The sequence below is a fragment of the Saccopteryx leptura genome, chromosome 9 (assembly GCF_036850995.1).
Source record: "Saccopteryx leptura isolate mSacLep1 chromosome 9, mSacLep1_pri_phased_curated, whole genome shotgun sequence".
Classification (NCBI taxonomy): domain Eukaryota; kingdom Metazoa; phylum Chordata; class Mammalia; order Chiroptera; family Emballonuridae; genus Saccopteryx; species Saccopteryx leptura.
Genome location: NC_089511.1, coordinates 92,746,749 through 92,768,673, shown reverse-complemented (window position 1 = coordinate 92,768,673; position 21,925 = coordinate 92,746,749). Strand labels below are relative to the sequence as shown.

Genomic DNA, 21,925 nt, shown 5'->3' with positions numbered 1-21,925 from the left:
TAGGTTTTTTTTTTTTAATTTATTCATTTTTTAGAGAGGAGAGGGAGAGAGAGAGGGGGGAGAGGAGAGACAGAGAGAGAGAGAAGGGGGGGAGGAGCTGGAAGCATCAACTCCCATATGTGCCTTGACCAGGCAAGCCCAGGGTTTCAAACCAGCAACCTTAGCATTTCCAGGTCGACGTTTTATCCACTGCGCCACCATAGGTCAGGCTATTTATTTATTTATTTATATTTTTTTACAGAGACAGAGAGAGAGAGTCAGAGAGAGGGATAGAAAGAGACAGACAGGAACGGAGAGATGAGAAGCATCAATCATTAGTTTTTCATTGTGCATTGCAACACCTGAGATGTTCATTGATTGCTTTCTCATATGTGCCTTGACCGTGGGCCTTCAGCAGACCGAGTAACCCCTTGCTTGAGCCAGCGACCTTGGGCTCAAGCTGGTGAGCTTTTGCTCAAACCAGATGAGCCCGTGCTCAAGCTGGCGACCTCGGGGTCTCGAACCTGGGTCTTCTGCATCCCAGTTTGATGCTCTATCCACTGCGCCACCGCCTGGTCAGGCTCTTCTTTAGGTTTTTAAGGTTCAATGTTAGCTTGTTTGAGATTTTTTGTTGTTTTCTGAGGTAGGCCTTGTTATGCTAATAATTTTTCCTCTTAGTACCATTTTTGCTGCATCTCCTAAATTTTGGTATTTTATAATTTTTATATTTTCCTGTATATATCATTTGATCTCCTCTTCTTTTACCCATAGTTTTTTAATAGTATGTTGTTTATTCTCCACTTTTTTTTCCACTTTCTTCTTATGAGTAATTTTCAGTTTCAACCATGTGGTCAGAAAATATGCTTGTTATGATTTCTATCCTCTTAAATTGATTGAGACTAGTTTTGTGTCACAACATATGATCTATCCTTGAAAATGTGTCATGTGCACTTCAGAAGTATATGTATTCTATCATTTTGGGGTGGAAAGTTTTATAAGTATCAATTAATTTGATCTGATGTGTCATTTAAGGCCAATTCTTTCTCTGATCCCATTGCAGTCAGTGGGATATTCAAGTCTCTGACTTTAATTGTATTTTTGTCAGTTTCTTTCTTTGGGTCTGTAAGTAATTGCTTTATATATTTTGGTGCTCCCAAATTAGGCTCATATGTATTAATTAGTGTTATGTCTCCTTGATAAACTGTATCCTTTATTATTATAAAAATTCCATCTTTGTGTCTTGTTACCTTCTTTTTAATTTAAATCTATTTTCCCTGATGTAAGTACTGCTACATTTGCTTTGCTTTTCTCTGCATACCATTTGCTTGAAGTATTTTTTTTTACCTTTTCCTTTGATCCTATGTTTGTCTTTGAAGCTGAGATGGGTCTCTTTTTTTTTTTTTTTTTTTTTTTCTGAAGTGATAATCAGAGGGCGGCAGACAGACTCCCGCATGCGCCCAACCGGGATCCAACCGACATACCCACCAGGGAGCGATGCTCTGCCCATCCCAGCCTTAGCTCCACTGCAACTGGAGCCATCCTCAGCACCTGGGCCAACTTTGCTCCAATGGAGCCTTGGCTGCAGGAGAGGAAGAGAGAGATAAGAGAGAAAGGTGAGGGGGAAGGGTGGAGAAGCAGGTGGGCACCTCTCCTGTGTGTCCTGGATGAGAATCGAACCCGGGACTTCCACACACCAGGCTGATGCTCTACCGCTGAGCCAACCAGCCAGAGCCGAGATGGGTCTCTTTAAGGCAACATAGAGTTGGGTCTTATTTCTTAATCCATCTTGCTATTGTGACTTTTGATTGGTGAGTTAAGCCCATTTACATTTTGAGAGTATGTTCATTAAAGCTGGGGACAGTGAAGCCTGACCTGTGGTGGCGCAGTGGATAAAGCGTTGACCTGGAAATGCTGAGGTCACCGGTTCGAAAACCTGGGCTTGCCGGTCAAGGCACATATGGGAGTTGATGCTTCCTGCTCCTCCCCCCCTTCTCTCTCTCTGTCTCTCTCTCTCCTCTCTCTCTCTTTCTAAAATGAATAAATAAAATAAAATAAAGCTGGGGACAGTGAAACAAAGGAAGAACTTAGGGTAGAAGGAGCAACAAGAGAGATCCTAGGCAGTCATATTTTGCACTCCAGTAATGTTATAGGAAAAACATGAGCCAATTCATGGCTGCTGTTAGCTCAGTCAGTTAAGGGGACATTAAAAAGATTTTCAGGAGTTTAGCTGAGATAAGCTGCCACTTCCTGCTGCTCCCTTGGTTACAAGTCTCATGGAGCCTATAGAATTTAGGAGAGAAAAGTAAAGATGCATGCCTGAAGGGGAAAGAAAGATGTAGGCATGCTCCAGAGAGAGCCCACTACTATACGCATTTTAGTTTTTGTTTTCTGGTTCCAAATATTCATTGTTTCTTTTCCCTTCTGGTTGTTTGCTATTTTAGAATAGTGGCTTCTATGATTTTTAAATTGTCTTCATTTCTTTTTTTTTACATTTTGAGTCTCAGATCTGGATTTTAGTTTTGTAGTCACTGTTTTTATAAACCTCATACATAAAATAGTTTTTCTTTTAATTGTCTTTTTTTGTTTAAAAGTGTTTATTTTTATTAGGCTCTGGCTGGTTGGCTCAGCAGTAGAGCATTGGCCCTGTGTGTGGAAGTCCCGAGTTCAATTCCCAGCCAGGGCACACAGGAGAAGCACCTATCTGCTTGTCCACCCTTCTCCCTCTTTCTTCCCCTCCCGCAGCCAAGGTTCCATTGGAGAAAAGTTGACCCGGGTGCTGAGGACAGCTCCATGGCCTCTGCCTCAGGTGCTAGAATAGCTCTGATTACAACAGTGGAACAACACCCAAGAGGCTTGCCAGGTGGATCCTGGCCAGGCGCATGCAGGAGTCTGTCTCTTCCTCCCCACTTCTCACTTCAGAAAAATACAAAACCAAGAAAAAATGTTTATTGCTTTCAAAGAGAGAGGAAGGAACAGAGACAGGAACAACAATCTGTTCTAGTATGTGCCCTAACTAGAAATTGAATGTAACCTCTATACTTCAAGATGATGCTCTAACTAAGCTATCAGAGAGGGCTCTTCTGATTGTCTATTATCTTTATTAATCTGCACCGATTTATTCTTTCTCTCTCTTTTTTTTTTTTTTTTGTATTTTTCTGAAGCTGGAAACGGGGAGAGACAGTCAGACTCCCGCATGCGCCCGACTGGGATCCACCCGGCACGCCCACCAGGGGCGATGCTCTGCCCACCAGGGGGCGATGCTCTGCCCCTCCGGGGCGTCGCTCTGCCGTGACCAGAGCCACTCTAGCGCCTGGGGCAGAGGCCAAGGAGCCATCCCCAGCGCCCGGGCCATCTTTGCTCCAATGGAGCCTTGGCTGCGGGAGGGGAAGAGAGAGACAGAGAGGAAGGAGGGGGGGGGGTGGAGAAGCAAATGGGCGCTTCTCCTATGTGCCCTGGCCGGGAATCGAACCCGGGTCCCCCACACACCAGGCCGACGCTCTACCGCTGAGCCAACTGGCCAGGGCCTATTCTTTCTCTTTTTTACTTTTAGGTTTGCTGTTGCAAATTATACTTTTCTATGTTGTACATTTGTTTACCAAATTGCAGTATAGTTATTTTTATTGTCTTTATTAGCATTTATATTATAATTAGGTATTTAATATTCTTCTCTGAAGAACATTTACAGTTTTCTGCTTCTGTCTGTTAACCACTGTATTCAACATTTTGTATACTTTTAGTAACATCAGAGGAGTAAGTACCCTTCTTGCCTCAGTATACCAACTGGTAAAGGCACATGGGTTAGGTAAATGAGTCAGGGTTCAAATTGTGCATAAGAATGGGATTTGAATTAGCTCTGTGTACTGAGGAAGATTCCTACAGTTAGAGAAATGCACAGAGGGTAACAAGTCATGGGTGGGATCTTGTGACACATGGTAATGTTAATATGTCACTGGGCATTTGTTTGGGTACAGTGGCCATGTTTTCAGTAGCAGTAGACGATAAAGGAGCAACTTAGTTAAACAGAGCATCTGGCTTGGCTTGTTCAGGAGTGAAAATGGGTGTGGCTCTCCCACCACACAGCAGTCAGCTGTGGAAACTGTCATGGGGGAAATATCGGACATCCAATGAACCCCCTAAAGCTATCCCATTGCCCAGGGTTAATGTCTGATGTTTTCCTTGAATGAATGTCCTACAAAGGTATGATTGCAGCAGACTGCAAGAAGAGTCTGCCACTATTTGGAGAGGCTTTAGTAGGTATGACTCCCGCACTTACTTGACAGTGCAGACCACTATGCCCTTGCCTGGTGCCTACCTACTGGCTGATCCAGTGGGGCCAAAGCAGGTACCAATTCAGTAACACATTAGTAAGATTTCCCCTACCAGTAAATCAGCAATCATTGGTCAGCTAGAAAAGAAAAAAATATATTTCATTAGCAATATGATATTTTTACATGAAGATTCTCTGCACAATATGGAAGAAAAGCCAATGCCTCATTATAATGGTTTTTGTTGCCATTTCCATTCCTTTAACAAAGATAGTACTAAAAGGTATTGGTGCTGTGAAGATAGGAGAATCTGCAATGCCCAATGTACAACGAGTCAGATTTGGATACATCCAAGATAGGAAAGAAAAACGTCAGCAGAACACTGATACTGAAGGGGGTGGTGGTAAGGAAAACCCTAAATAAGTTAAAATACGCAGAAGAACCAAATGTTACACCATCACAGGTACTATGAAGAGTTTACCATGATATTCATGATAAAGAGATCCTGTTAATGCTACCAGAAACTAACTCATTAAAGAGGCAAGTAAAGAATTCAAACCAACATCAATCTACAAACCCAACTTTGTCACATGAAATTGAAATTACAGAGGAGTATAAAGTGACCAGATCAGAGACCACTTCTTATGCACAATTCTGGTGCTCAAAATGATGAAAGAATTCTTATTATACAATTTTGAACAATATTCATTATTTAAGTGCCAGTACCGCATTGTTCAATGATGGCACCTTCAAGACAATACCAACACAATTCAGTTCTTTATTGTGCATGGTGTAGTACTGGGTTATGTTATTCCATTGCCTTAACAATGAAAGATGAGAAGTCACAGATGTATCTGCACAGGAAAAAAATAGCATTAACCTTTCATTGTGTGTGATGGATTTCAACTACTACCATATGAAAATGCACAACTAAAAGGATACTTGTTGCATAGTCACTGTAGTTGTTGTAAAGTACTGTACCTCACTTCCGTGGGTTTACGTAGAGACACCAAGTCCAGATGAATTTTGAAGGGTTTTATTAAAAGGAGATTTATTAATATGCTGGCTGCATATGACTAACACGGGGCATTTGCAGATCCAAATCGTGCACACCAAATACATCTCAGAGGCTGGTTATATACCCTTGATCACACACCAGCTGGGGGAGCATGACATCATGGCACAAGCTTACAACATTTGTTTAGGAAATCCATAGAAACATTAAAACTTTTTTTTAAAGATTTTATTTATTCATTATAGAGAGGAGAGGGGGAGAGAGAGAGAGAGAGAGAGAGAGAGAGAGAGCAGGAAGCATCAACTCCATATGTGCCTTGACCAGGCAAGCCCAGGGTTTTGAACCGGCAACCTCATCGTTTCCAGGTTGACGCTTTATCCACTGCGCCACCACAGGTCAGGCGAAACATTAAAACTTTTAAGGTAACTCAATCAAAGACATTTACAAATCTTTCAGTGTCTATCTCCCCTCCTTTGCCTAGAAGTCTGTTACTCTCAGGATTCCAGGAATGGAGAAAGAGCCAAAATCAATGTAGGGTGGTATGTAAATTCTGTCTCTTATTGTAAAAGAAAAGTTCCTCAGACAGCCTTTACTCTATAGTTAAAACTAAATGACCCATTGTCCTTGCAAGCCAGAAACTTCTACATTCTTCTCCCTCCCCTCCTCAAAGGAAGGACAGGACAGGAAAGCCTGAGCTTTCCTTCTAAAATATCAATATTAATTTTGCAGCTTTTAGGTATTTCACTACATAGTGAAGAATAACCTGTTTGGGCTCCAAAATGCAAGTAACATAAAAATAGTAACACCTGTAACTGCATCCAGGTTGTTTGGATGTCTATTTATGCCTTTAGAAGATGTAAATAAAAGGACATTGTGGAAAAAATTTAGATGACCTAATAGATGTTAAAAAAGTGTATGTCCGTGGAAGGTGAAGCAGAGGCAGTTAAACAGAAGCTCAAGATTTCCACCAGAAATTTGGAATATATACAGATCAGTACCTAAGGTCGATCATGGTAACAGTAGAGGGGTGGCACTGCATATTTTAAAACTGATGGTAATGTATCATCTTTCAATTTGGAAATTTATTGAAATGTTGAAAGATTAACAACAAAGCAATCAACTTATCACCCAGGTTCTTGGTGGTCACAAATATAGCCACCAACTTCACAATGATGATAACAAAATCACATCTATATAACCAAATTTGTTAACAAATATAAAGCCAATAACCAGGTTGATATATTCTTGAAAGCAACCCTTCCAAATGTCGTGACAAGGAGTGTAGGAAAATGGCCAGGAATTAGACTGTTGTCCTGAGACAAGTCTTTGGTGTGGACTTTGGAACACCAAGTCCTGTGGGGGCAGAACACTGAGGCAAGCACTGATAAGATTGTTTAAAGGAAATAGCTGGTCCCTTGGCTGTTTCCTGCAAACCTGAAGGCTATTAGTTAATCATCCTTCTCTGCACCTGAATCCATTCTAGGTTAATTTGACCCAGGCTCTGCTAATTTGCTTGATGAATAAAGACATGAATAAATACGATAAGGCTGCAGAGATCTGGGCTCTCAGGCCCAGAGGCTGGGAGTCGCCTGTACCCATCTTTTCTCTATGTTGTGCCCTGTGTGTGTTTATTTTTATTAAGTCCAGCAGTGTCTTCTTTTTGTACACCCCCACTGCTGAGCTGGTCGCGGCAAGTGGCGCCTGAACAGGGACCTGATGAACAGGGATCCAATTGGAACAGTGAAACAATTGGAAGGAGGATCGCCAGAGCGTTCAAGTAAGGATATAACTGCTGGGTCCTAAGGGGAAATAGAGGCCTCAGTTCAGCCTGTCACAGGAAAGTGGTAAGGATATCTGTCCCAGTAGAGCCCAAGCTCTACATCGATCAGGCGTCCCAGATTCGACTTTCCTGCACAGTGGGACACTCCTGCTCATCAGCAGGGCTGGCAGCCTCTTTAAGACTACTCGAGGGGGCTATGAGGATTCTACTTATCAGTGCTGAGACCAACTGCTACTGGAGAAAAGACACGCCTGACACACAAGTTAGTTGCAAGAATCACACAGGCAGTTTATTACTCACAAATCCTTTTGGCGTGCCTGGGTACAGCTTAAGGGGGCCCCATTGGCGTGCTCCTCTCAGCTGTCTTTGGTCAGAGCTCAGAGCAGCATGGAGACAGTCCACATCAACTTTGGAGTCTGGGCAACTACTGCAGCGGGGGTGGGGGTGGGGTGGGGGTGGGGCTTAGCTTTAGTACCTTTTCTGGGCAAGGCTTTCTAACAGGTGTCAACCTATAGGATTATCACCTCAAACCACCTTTTTGGGAGTTCCTCACAGGGAGCTTTTTTATGTTAATATACTGAAATGTTACATCAAGCCACTTTTAAGGTATTCCTAGGGAAGCTTCTTATTTACATTAATCTACAGAGTTATGACATCAAGCCACTTATCTGTATGTAACTTCACACACATACTAACTGGGCCCTGCATGAAAGTCTGTTTATCATATCTGCACACACTATTTTAATTCCTGTCCAGACGGCATAACTTTAATTTCCTTAATTGCTTTTAATATTATATCTTAATTATTTTTATATATCTTCCATATTGCTCTATATTTCTATATATTTAATTACTATAACCTTATATTACTGCAACAATATCCTCGGGAAAATACAGGGTAACATTGGGGAACAGGGACAGTGTTATGAAATGCCATCCCTATAGCTGTCTCTTAATTGTTGAAGGCTGGCAGGGCTAAAGCCAGCAAAGCAAAACTTTTAGAATTATTACAAGTAATTGAAAAGCATTGTACTTGGTTCCCTACTTTAGGAAGTCTAGATTTACATGACTTGGAAAAGAGTTGAGAGAATTATATACTTAAGGTAGGTGTTCCATTGTCAGTTACTATCTGGCAAACCTGGACCAAGAAGCAGAGAAACAATTGGAGCAGCCTTTGGTGAAGGCCCCTTCTTGCAGTAGCTTCCTCAGGTGCTCGCAATAAACCCTCTGACAATACAAAAGGAGGCTAAAAAAACTTCTTATGTGGCTATATAAAAACAAAAAAGGAAATATGTAAGAAAGTGGCTGGTAATTAGACTGTTGTCCTGAGACAAGTCTTTGGTGTAGACTGTGGCTGGGAGTCCTCTGTACCCATCTCTTCTCTATGTTGTGTCTGTCTTGTGTGTTTTTCTTAAGTCCAACAGCATCTTCCTTTTGTGCACACCCACTGCTGAGTTGGTTGCAGCAAAGGAGAAACAAGAATAAATATGAAATCCAAAATTCATCATGAATTATAATGAAAATAACAATTTTAACAAAGTTTAATGAATCATGGACCAAATTTCATGGACGTTTTGGCAGCACCAAACATCAAGGATCTTTTGGCATGGACTGAATGTCTCAACGGACATTTTGGACAGGATCAAATGTCCTGCAAGGATGTGATAAAAATGCTGTATCAAACCAACAGGAAACAGGGTGAATTAAATAGTGTAGGGACAACTGGCTAGCTATTTCGAAGAACAGAGAGCTGCTTACCTCATACCACATGTAGCAACAAACACCACAGATGGACATATGAGTGCAATTATACATGTCCACTTCACATTAAAGGAAATACTTGCTATAGTGTTCAGTTCCAAAAGGAATTTACTCATGACACAAAAGCACAACAAAGCAGAAACACATCTCTCAACCAGAGTAAAATTCTAATACTGATCCTTTACATAGGAATTTACAGGAAATGCAAAAACACTGTGCTGCTTATTTTCCATTGGCTCCACCCAGACCTTCTCTGTTCTCACCAAGGCTTATCTGCAGATGGCTTCTGCTTGAGTTCTCCAGAGGCCCAACTATTTGGTGTTATAATTCTGGTAGTTACAATATCTCTTATGCAGTGGCCCTTCCTTCATAAGAGCAAGACTCGCTGGACTCTGCTAACACTTGCTTCCAGCCTTTGCCCCTGTAAGATTTAGAATGCTCGCCTAACCAGGTGGTGGCGCAGTGGATAGAGCGTTGGACTGGGATGCAGAGGACCCAGGTTTGAGACCCCGAGGTCGCCAGTTTGAGTGCAGGCTCATCTGGTTTGAGGAAAAGCCCACCAGCTTGAACCCAAGGTCGCTGGCTCCAGCAAGGGGTTACTCGGTCTGCTGAAGGCCCGCGGTCAAGGCACATATGAGAAAGCAATCAATGAACAGCTAATGTGTTGCAATGCGCAATGAAAAACTAATGATTGATGCTTCTCATCTCTCTCCGTTCCTGTCTGTCTGTCTATCCCTCTCTCTGACTCACTCTCTCTGTAAAAAAAAAAAAGAATGCTAACGGCTTCCTGTGAATGCTAGTCTCTAGGTGTTTCAATAGCCTGTTTCCGGCTCACACATACCACTGTCAGTCTGCCACTAAAATCTTCTAGAATTTTCATCAGAACCATAGCAGACACAAGATTCATCCCTATATTAACTTGTCAAGAAGTAATTCCCCAAATTTGCTGTATAGAATATGGACACTTAGGAAAGATACATCTCTGTTGGAAGGAACTCCTTCAGCTCTAATAACCCTAAGGATAAATAATTATTATTACAGTAATATAAGGTCCTCACACAAACCAGTAAAAGTTGTGCATCTCAGTGATATCACCTCCAAGCCAGGGTTTTCCCATCTTGTGTACTAGTATCTTCAGGCAACTGCCTTTTAGGGTCACAACTTTAACATACAAACATGAATACAAGTCCAGCAGAATAGAGACAATCTCTTCTCATGTCATGACAATATTTTATTGCTGAGATCTTTCCCAGAAGTACTGCAGAATATTTTCTAAACGTCTCATCTCCAACAAAATCACTAGAATAGCCATGATTAACTCAAGACTATCCTGGCTTTACTCTTATATCATCTAAGGACAGGACAAAGACAAAACAAAGCCCAGCAAGTGAACAAAGAAAGAATCTCTTGGAAATGCTTATCAACATGTTGCAAGGAAGCATAGGAAACAGCAGGACAAAGGCAACAGAGACAGTATATGACACTATTATATGAAGTACAAATACATAGTTCCTGGATTACATACAACTCAGGTTACACATATCATGCCTAAAGAGATACAGCAATGAATTACCAAAAGCATGAAAGTGGCGTTTTATTACATACTATTTTTTATTTGTATAGTACAGTATTAGTTTGTAACTGATGTTAATCGCTCTGGAAGTTATGTAAGTATTATTTACAGCATCTTTAGTATTGACTGACCAAGAGGCAGCTTAAAAACCTCAGAAAATGTTTGGCTTTTTAATGATAGTAGTTTAGTAATGACTGTACTCATTTGTATATACCAGCTGCAGAACAGGTAGGTGACATGGTTGTAAAATAACATATACTGGCCATATTCTAAAGAAACTCGGATAGTACTGAGAACAGAAATGATGCAGAGGTAGTTAAAAACCTTACAAAACCATATTTTATCTTTATTAAAAAGGCAGTTCAGTAATAATGGCCATAGCCATGTATTTATGTCAAGAAGAAACCCTGTCTGTCCCTGTCTATCCCTCTCTCTGTAAAAAGAAAAAAAAGAAAAGAAAAAAAGAATGCTAACGATGCTAACGGCTTCCTGCGAATGCTAGTCTCTAGGTGTTTCAATATATATAAGAAAATATTATATATATTCTTATATCCAGTGGTATGCTGGTAAATACATAACAATAGGTTCTCTGAGAAAATAAACCTAATTTGTAGTTTGCCAATTTCCATGGTGTAAATATTCCCACTAAAGCCAACATGTTACTGAATGTAGGGTAGTAAAGACATGTGCAGTAGCACACTATTATACAGTATTTTCTTCATGCAGATACAATATAAGTAACCTAAAGAATAGCAAAATGTTATAAATTAGAAAGTAATGAGTATTGATTATTTACTACCTTTGTTTTTAATATACAGTGGTACCTTGAGATACGAACAGACCAACATATGAATTTTTTAAGATATGAGCTGCAACTTGGTCCCTATTTTTGTTCGAGATCCGAGCAATATTCTGAGATATGAGTTGTGATTCAGGAAGCTGCCACTAGTTGGCGCACTGGTCCAGTATTGGCAGTTTGATATACGAGTTGACTGACTTATGGGCTCGGTTACAGAACAAATTAAATTCGTATCTCAATGTACCACTGTAACTTAATAGTAACTTTATGTAATTTTTAAATAAATGACTATTAACAACTGGCTCACAAAATTCCTGAAAATTTAACAATCTGTAGTACTTGCAAGCCAGTATGAACTTATTCTATCTAGCGCACTATATGTAAGTATATATAAACATATTTACATGATATATGTAATTATGTCAACCTATAAAGACACTAGTGGTATTTAGTGTGGGAAATTTTAATATAGACCACAAAAGTTGTTTAACTAAGTGTTCATCCTTTCTTTTCACAAGCATGTTGGGCTTTAATATGCAAATCAAGCATACCTAAACTTTGTTATATTAGAATACTTACATAAGGCCTGCACACATTAGGGACTCTTCACATAAATGACTAATGCTACTGTCATTCAACATTTTTTAAGCTTCAGATTACACTGTGAATACCAGCATAAATGAATATCACCCATTCTATTTACAATAAAATTTTTATATATTTAGAATGGCACTAGACAACATAAATTCTATATGGATTTTTACATTAAATATTGAAATAAATAAATTTACATTCAGTACAAATTTTGAGAAAAATCGAATTTTTCTTAAAAGCTTCCACATTACTAAGGTTTTATTAGTATTATTTGAAATACAATAAGACATAACTTGAGTAATTTGTGACATTCTTTGGGCCTCGATAACCTTTCTTAAAAACTGCAAAAGGAATTTGAAAGGGTAGTGAAGGTTTCTGAATATTCAGGATGTTGTAAGAGCTTTCACCCTTGTGTGAATTCTCTGATGTTTAGTAAGTACTGACCTCTGACTAAAGGTTTTCCCACATCCATTACATTCATAGGGTTTCTCCCCTGTGTGAGTTCTATGATGCTTAGTAAGAGCTGATTTCTCACAGAAGGTTTTCCCACACTCATTACATTTATAGGGTTTCTCCCCTGTGTGAGTCCTCTGATGTACAATGAGGTTTGACTTTACACAGAACGATTTCCCACATTCATTACATATGAAGGGTTTCTCTCCTGTGTGTGTCCTCTGATGCACCGTTAGCGCTGACCTGTGGCAGAAAGATTTTCCACATGCATTGCATTCATAGGGTTTCTCTCCTGTGTGTGTTCTGTGATGTTCGGTGAGGTTTGACTTCACACAGAATGTCTTTCCACATTGCTTACACTCATAAGGTTTTTCCCCTGTATGTGTTCGCTGATGGTTGGTAAGGTGTGGCTTCTGACAAAAGGATTTCCCACATTCAGCACATTCATAGGGCTTCTCTCCTGTGTGTGTTCTCTGATGTTGTGTGAGGTTTGACTTCTCCCAAAATGATTTCCCACATTCAGCACACTCAAAGTTTTTTTCTCTTGAGTGAGCTCTTCGAGGTTGAGTGAGATGTGACTTTTTGTTGAAATTATTTCCATTTTCCTTGTGCTCATAACATTTTCCCCCCATGTGTACTATCTCATGTTGAAAGAGGGCTGATTTCCCCCCCGTTTTGTGACTTACTTTATATTCATGGGAAATCTTTCCTGCATACATTCTCTGATGAATAATGAAAGTTGAATTGTCACAGAAAATTTGCCCATATTCATTATATTCATAAGGATTCTCCCCTCTAAGAGTTTTCTGATGTCCCGATCTTAAATCCATATAGAAGAAATTCCCACAAATACGGCACTCATATGGCTCTCTTTCCAAATGAATTCTTTGAGATAAACTGAGCTGTAAGCTTTGGATGAAGGCTCTTGGACAGTCATTATATTTACCGTGTGTCTCTCCTCTCTGAGCTCTCCTGTTTGAGAAAAAGGTTGCATCCTCTTGGAAGCCTTGTCTATTTTCATTATACATGAAAGGCTGGTCAAAAATTGGTTGAGAGAGATCCTGGCCATGACTGAAGATATTCCTTTTTTGAATATAGTTATAAGATTTCACTTCAGTAGGAGTTTTCTCATGCCTAATATCAAGGAGCAATTTCTCATATAAATTAAACTTATCTGCCTTTGTTCCAGAATAGTTCTCTCTACTAATAATTAAGCCTGAAAAATTCTTCAAACTCATTTCACAAGAGTCACATATCTTACATGAAAACTTTCTTGGAGGAGGACAGTCTGTACCGAGATTGAAAGTTTTCCTTGGTCTATCACCACCATGTATACTTAATGTGCTGGTTGTGAGAGCAAACTGCCAAAAATGGTCATCTTGATTTTCCAGGCTGCTCTTTATCAGGCCATCAACTTTCCAGTCTTCTAGAAATGAGAAAAATAACATCTTATAAATCTCAGCATATTTCTAATGGAATTGGATTCTTATGCAACTGACCTATTACATAATGAACTCTTTGTTTTAGGCCCAGTTTCCTGGTATAAACTAAATCCAAGTAAACATTTCCTTTTCCCTTCGGGTTTGAGTGGAAAATACATGCTGTAGAAGAAACAGGGAAAGGAAACTGGTGATGACATTTAACACTTGATAAATATTAACCTTCAAAACTAGATTTAGCCTGACCAGGTGGTGGCACAGTGGATAGAGTGTCGGACTGGGATGCGGAAGGACTCAGGTTCGAGACTCCGAGGTCGCCAGCTTGACCACGGGCTCATCTGGTTTGAGCAAAGCTCACCAGCTTGGACCCAAGGTCGCTGGCTCGAGCAAGGGGTCACTCGGTCTGCTGAAGGCCCGCGGTCAAGACACATAGGAGAAGGCAATCAATGAACAACTAAGGTGTTGCAACACGCAATGAAAAACTAATGATTGATGCTTCTCATCTCTCTGTTTCTGTCTGTCTGTCCCTGTGTATCCCTCTCTCTGTAAAAAAAAAAAAAAAAAAAGATAGTGAGCTAGCAATAGAAATTTCCTGAGAATTGTCCATTTAGGGAGCAAGAAACTCAGAATTGAATGAGTTTACGGTAAGTATTGTTTGTTCTTAAGGAAAATAAACTGAGACACAAATTACAGGAAGAATTTGGCTTGGCAGAGGCTGATCATGGTGTGTGTCTTTATCAACTCACACCTTTATAACTGTGTTAAGATCCTCTCTAACATGAGGCTGCCATTCCTTTTTCTCTTTGTTTGATATATCAACATCAAAATTAACTTCTGAAAACATCTATTTCATCATGTTTTAAGGAACACTGCTCTACCCGAGACTACACCTCCATCTAGATGTGATTCACAGTAACACAGATGTTCAACAGGAAATATGACAAACATGAGAAAGAGACCATCTCTGTAAAAGAACCAGGTTTATATTGTTTCATCACAGCTGTTAATGGGATTGTCAAGATGACATCAGAGTAATGGCGCTGTAGGGAGCAATACCAATAAATCTCCCCAAAAACTCAACAAGATCTTCAACCAGAAACAGAAAAATCTATCCTTGGAGCCTCCAGATGTTCCGCAATACACACTAAGGTATGATCAAGCGAAAAATTGGCTAAATATATAATCAAACCCCGAAGGAAATAGGGAGTAAGAAACACTCCATCTTCCTCACTAACCTAAATAGGGCTGCTTTCACTGGGAACTGAGAGTATAGGAACTAAGGCGGGCAAAGGGGGTGAACAGATCCAGACCGCGGCACAAAGGGTCGAACCAGGCTGTAGCACGGAGATCCAAGCCGAGGAAAAACTGTGACTGTGGCAACCCAGGCAATTCAAGCTAACACTGGCGCCAAACCCAGACAAAGAAAGACAAGTGGGGCAGCCATTTTCCCCGATCTCCTGGTCGGCACACGCAGATAGTGGGCGAGTGGTTCCTTCGAAAGCCCCGTGAGTGGGTGCCCGTGTTACCCCACAGAGAAGCAGAGTCAGAGGCCTTCGTGTGGGCCGAAAGCGGAATCTCCGGGCCACCCCAGCACCCTGAAAAAGCCGCGCACGGAGAGGGAGCGAGAGCCAATTCCAACGCTGGAACTTTTCCGTGCAGGCAGGGGTTTCAGAGTGTGAGACTGCCGGCCTGATATCCTGGTCTGCGCACAGATAGTGAGCAAGAGTTTCCTCCACGCGCCCCGGGAGTGGGCGCCCGCCTGTGTTACTGGACAGAGTGGCAGAGCCAGAGGTCTTTCAGTGGGCGGAAGCCCCGCCTGATTATGCTAGCAGCTCTGACTGACTGAGTCTTACCCAGAGCCCTGTGCTGAGTGGAAATAGAGTGGGGATTTGCCAGCTCTTTGAGCCTCTTACTATCCAGGCAGAGGCAGCAGCAACCCCATAGTTGGATTATCAGGCTACTAATTCAGGAAGGAAAGACTAGGAGAGAGGCTCCAGAAACATGGACTCTCTCACTGTCGGAGCCTACAAATGCTAATGAGCCTCAACTGCCAACGAGACTGAAGCCCAATATATGACATTGCCATAGAGACTTATCAACTGCAAACCTCTACCTGAGTGTGCCACAGGGGCAGAACCCGGAGTACAGAGTCACCGACCAGGAAGAGGGAGAGAAAAGAAAAAGCAAGAAGATAACCTCTCAAAATCAAGAATAATCCAGACTTTATAACCTATCCCATTTTATTATATTTGTTCATTTGTTTCTCTTATCTTCATGTCTTGATTATTTTTTTCCTCTTCCAATTTGGTCATTTAATTCTCTGCCGGTCTTACTCTCTCCTCTCCTTGAACTACACTACCCATAAGTGTTACATCTCCCATTATCTTTTCTTCTTTCTTCCTTTCTCTCTATGAGGGTTGCTCTCCAAAACCCTTAACTCCCTCTCTCTCTCTGCTTTTTTTCTTTTTTGTTCTTTTAGTGGTTCCCTCTTTTTTTTTTCTTTTTTTTCCTTTCTTTTCTCCCTCTATATTCGTTTCTTCCTTTCTCCTTTACGTCTCCTCTCATTCAATCCTCAATAAGGGACAAATTATCTTATCTGGGACTCAAACTTATGTTTGCGGCATTTTGGGGGGGGTTTTACTTCGCTTTTTTAACTCACTAGCAGTGCTCCCAACCCTGGCTCTCCATTTTATCTAGTTCTTGTTCCACTAAATACAATAGAAATTTTTTAATTCCCCCCCATTTTCCTGTTTCCCTCTTATTCCTCTCATCATATCTCTTAGTCAACCAACACCTAAAAGCAAATCATTTTATTCTTGACCCAAATTTTTTCCTTATTTGCATTTTGTGGGTCCATACCCCCTTTTTTTGCCCCTTTATTACTTCTCCCAAACTCAGGCTCTCCATTATAGGCATTGTTTCTTCTATTTAGCACAATATAATTCACAGTTCACCATAAGGTTTTTCTAAAGAAGGAGAGGAGAGGAGAGGAAATAAAGAGGGGGGGGAAATATTTTTTTTTAATTTTTAATTTTTTAAAAATTCTTTTCTATTTTTTATTTTTATTTTTTTTAAACTTTTTATTCTTTATTAATTCTCAATAATACTATCAACAAAACCACCCTCAGATGCCATTGAGGAAGAGAAAATCAAATATCATGGATACAAAAGAAAGAGAGGTAACACAGATAGATGAGAAGAAAGTATAGAGAAAAAATTTAATATATTGGAAACCTTGGAGCTAAATGACAGAGAATTTAAAATAGAAATCCTAAAACTACTCAGAGATATACAAGAAAAAACAGAAAGGTAATTTAGGGAGCTCAGAAAACAACTCAATGAACACAAAGAATATATTACCAAGGAAATTGAAACTATAAAAACAAATCAAACAGAGATGAAAAACTCAATTCACGAGCTGAAAAACGAAGTAACAAGCTTAGCTAATACAACAGGCCAGAGAGAAGGTAGGATTAGTGAAATAGAAGACAAGCAACTTGAGGCACAACAGAGAGAAAAAGAAAGAGACTCAAAAATTAAAAACAATGAGATAGCCCTACAGGAATTATCTGATTGCATCAAAAAGAATAACATGAGAATAATAGGTATATCAGAGGGAGAAGAGAGAGAAAATGGAATGGAGAACATATTCAAATAAATAATAGATGAGAACTTCCCAAGCCTGTGGAAAGAATTAAAGCCTCAAATTCAAGAAACAAACAGAACTCCGAGTTTTCTTAACCCCAACGAACCTACTCCAAGGCATATCATAATGAAATTGGCACAAACCAACGACAAAGAAAAAATCCTCAAGGCAGCCAGGGAAAAGAAGAATACAACATATAAAGGAAGGCCCATTAGATTATCATCAGATTTCTCAACAGAAACTCTACAAGCTAGAAGAGAGTGGACCCCAATATTTAAAGTCCTGAAAGAGAGGAACTTTCAGCCATGAATACTATACCCATCAAAGCTATCCTTCAAATACGAAGGAGAAATAAAAACATTCACAGATACCGAAAAGATGAGGGAATTTATCAGAAAACCCCCACTCCAGGAATTACTAAAGGGGGTTCTCCAATCAGATACAAAGAACAAAAAAAAACCAAAACCACAAGTAAAACCTCCAAGAAGAAAACAGTAAAACCAAATTTAAACTGTGACAACAACAAAAAAAGGGGGGGAGAGGATGGAGATTAACAGTAGCAAAGGACGATGGAGTGCAAAAGTACTCACAAGATAGTGCACTACAATGAACAGGGTAGGAACCCTTTTCATTACCTAATGGTAACCACCATTGAAAAAAGCACCACAGAAGCACATGATTTAAAAAAGATAGCAACAGAGGAAAGATGTATGGAATACAACCATATAAAAACAAAACACAGAAAAACGAAAGAGAAGGATCAAACAAGACACAAAACTAACACAAAGCAATCTATAAAATGGCAATAGGGAACTCACAAGTGTCAATAATTACACTAAATGTAAATGAATTAAATTCACCAATAAAAAGGCACAGAGTAGCAAAATGGATTAAAAAAGAAAATCCAACTGTATGCTGCCTATAAGAAACTCATCTAAGCAACAAGGATAAAAACAAATTCAAAGTGAAAGGCTGGAAAACAATACTCCAAGCAAATAACTTCCAAAAAAAAGCAGGCATAGCAATACTCATAACTGATAATGCTGACTACAAGACAGCAAAAGTACTCAGAGACAAAAATGGCCATTTCATAATGGTTAAGGGGATACTGAATCAAGAAGACATAACAATTCTTAATATATATGCACCAAACCAAGGAGCACCAAAATATACGAGACAGCTACTTACTGACCTTAAAACAAAAACTGACAAAAATATAATCATACTTGGAGACCTCAATACACCACTGACGGCTCTAGATCGGTCATTCAAACAGAGGATCAAGAAAGATATATTGGCCTTAAACAAAACAGTAGAGCACCGGGATATGATAGACATCTACAGGACATTTCATCCCAATGTGACAGAGTATACATTTTTCTCCAGTGTACATGGATCATCTCAAGAATTGACCACAAAAACAATTGGGCCACAAAAACAACATCAGCAAATTCAGAAAAATCGAAGTTGTACCAAGCATATTTTCTGATCATAAAGCCTTGAAACTAGAATTCAACTGCAAAAAAGAGAAAGAAAAAACACAAAAAAGTGGAAACTAAACAACATACTTTTAAAAAATGAATGGGTCAAAGAAGAAATAAGTGCAGAGATCAAAGGATATATACAGACAAATGAAAATGACAATACGACATATCACAATCTATGGGATGCAGCAAAAGCAGTAATAAGAGGGAAGTTCATATCACTTCAGGCCTATATGAACCAACAAGAGAGAGTCCAAGTGAACCACTTAACTTCACACCTTAAGGAACTAGAAAAAGAAGAACAAAGACAACCCAAAACCAGCCGAAGAAAGGAGATAATAAAAATCAGAGCAGAAATAAATGAATTAGAGAACAGTACAACTATAGAAAAAATTAATAGAACAAGGAGCTGGTTCTTTGAAGAGATCAACAAAATTGACATACCCCTGGCAAGACTTACCAAGGAAAAAAGAGAAAGAACTCATATAAACAAAATCCAAAATGAAAGAGGAGAAATCACCACGGACATCATAGATATACAAAAAATTATTGTAGAATACTATGAAAAACTTTATGCCACTAAATTCAACAACCTAGAAGAAATGGATAAATTTCTAGAACAATACAACCTTCCTAGACTGAGTCAAGAAGCAGAAAGCCTAAACAGGCCTATTAGTAGAGAAGAAATAGAAAAACCATTAAAAACCTCCCCAAAAATAAAAGTCCAGGCCCTGATGGCTATACCAGCGAATTTTATCAAACATTCAAAGAAGACTTGGTTCCTATTCTACTCTCAAAGTCTTCCAAAAAATTGAAGAAGAAGCAATACCAAATACAAAAACCACATGATCTTATCAATAGATGCAGAAAGGGCATTCAATAAAATACAACACAATTTTATGTTTAAGACTCTCAACAAAATGGGTATAGAAGGAAAATATCTCAACATAATAAAGGCCATATATGATAAACCATCAGCTAACATCATATTAAATGGCACACAACTGAAGGCTTTCCCCCTTAAATCAGGAACATGACAGGGTTGTCCACTCTTTCCACTCTTATTTAATGTGGTCCTAGAGGTTCTAGCCAGAGCAGTCAGACAAGGCAAAGAAATAAAAGGCATCCATATCGGAAAAGAAGAAGTAAAGGTATCACTTTTTGCAGATGATATGATTCTATACTTTGAAAACCCCAAAGAATCCACAAAAAGACTACTAGAAACAATAAACCAATACAGTAAGGTCGCAGGATACAAAATTAACATACAAAAGTCCATAGCCTTTGCCTGACCAGGCGGTGGCGCAGTGGATAGAGCATCGGACTGGGATGCCGAGGACCCAGGTTCGAGACCCCGAGGTCGCCAGCTTGAGCACGGGCTCATCTGGTTTGAGCAAAAGCTCACCAGCTTGGACCCAAGGATGATGGCTTGAGCGAGATGACTTGGTCTGCTGAAGGCCCACGGTCAAGGCACATATGAGAGAGCAATCAATGAAAAACTAAGGTGTCACAACAAAAAACTGATGATTGATGCTTCTCATCAATCCGTTCCTGTCTGTCTGTCCCTATCTATCCCTCTCTCTGACTCTCTCTGTCTCTGTAAAAAAATGAAATAAGTAAATCAGAAAAAAACAGGAACTGCATTATTCCATACGTAGGTGGGATATGAAAGTGAGACTAAGAGACATTGATAAGAGTGTGGTGGTTACGCGGGGTGGGGGGAGAGGGAGAGGGGAAGGGGGAGGGGAAGGGGCACAGAGAAAACTAGATAGAAGGTGACAGAGGACAATCTACTTTGGGTGATGGGTAAGCAACATAATTGATTGACAAGATAACCTGGACATGTTTTCTTTGAACATATGTACCCTGATTTATTGATGTCACCCTAGTAAAATCAATTTTTAAAAAATTAAATAAATAAATAAATAAATAAAAAGATTGGATTAAGATGTGGTACATATATACTATAGAATACTACTCCGCCATAAGAAATGATGACATCGGATCATTTACAACAACATGGATAGACCCTGATAACATTATACTGAGTGAAATAAGTAAATCAGAAAAACTAAGAACTATATGATTCCATACATAGGTGGTACACAAAATTGAGACTCATGGACATAGATAAGAGTGCAATGGTTACAGGTGTGGGTGGGGAGGGAAGAGAAGGAAGGGGTGGAGGGAGGGGAGGGGCATAAAAAAAACCAGTTAGAAGGTGACAAAAGACAACTGGACTTTGGGTGATGGGAATGCAGTATAATCAGATGTCAAAATAACCTAGAGATGTTTTCTCTTAACATATGTACCCTGATTTATCAATGTCACCTCATTAAAATTAAGAAAAAAAAAACAAAAAAACAAACAAAACAAAAAGGCAAACAGAAAAATCAATAAAAAAAAAAAAAAAAGAAAAGAAATTGTCTTTACTTCAATCTGCTTACTTCTTCCCAAAATAATTTTGTTTCTGAGGCAATATTGATCTTTAAGTCTGCTTTTATTTCTAAGTTTACCTTTTCTATTGAGGTTTTCAGCTTTTATACCTAGCCTCATCTGTAGATTTTACTTACTTGTAAGATCCATAAAAATCACATTTCTCTATATAGTTTTGAGACTTCACTAGACATTGTCATAACAAGTTATGGCTATGGTTCCTTGCTGCTACCTAACGCAACAATGTTAAAAAATGTTTAAAAAAATCTGTAACAGTCCTGAGTGCAGGGATCCAACAAATGATGTTTTTTATCCTAGCAAAAACAAACCAAAACAAAAACTAACTTTACACCAACTGGATTCACACAAGTGTTCAAGCCACAGTTCCACAAGTCCATTCAAATGATCTCTGTATGGCCTGAGTGGTGGTAGTGCAATGGACAGAGCGTCAACCCGGAATGCTGAGGTTCTAGCTTTGAAACCCCAAGCTCACCAATTTGAGCGTGGGCTCATCAGTTTGAATGTGAGGTTACCAGGTTGATTGAGGGATCACCGGCTTGAACACAGGATCATTAACATGATCTAAAGGTTGCTGGCTTGAGCGCAGGGTCACTGGTCTGAGCAAGGGGTCACTGGCTTGACTTGAGCCTCCCCCTTTCCCAGTCAAGTTATGTATGAGAGGTAATCAATGAACAACTAAA

General features: G+C 39.6%; 1 protein-coding gene across 7 annotated transcripts in view; it reads right to left on the bottom strand.

The window, feature by feature from the left end:
* Nucleotides 1–11,100: 11,100 nt before the first annotated feature.
* Nucleotides 11,101–21,925, bottom strand: part of LOC136381391 (zinc finger protein 248-like) — a 31,562-nt gene continuing 20,737 nt past the window's right edge. For 6 of the 7 annotated variants that reach the window (XM_066350051.1, XM_066350049.1, XM_066350048.1 and 3 more), the window contains exon 6: nucleotides 11,101–13,645. In XM_066350051.1, the coding sequence (XP_066206148.1) occupies nucleotides 12,150–13,645 (1,496 nt within the window). In that variant the 3' untranslated portion in view covers nucleotides 11,101–12,149. The remainder of the gene's footprint in view (nucleotides 13,646–21,925) is intronic. The other variant, XM_066350052.1, reaches the window with a different exon arrangement.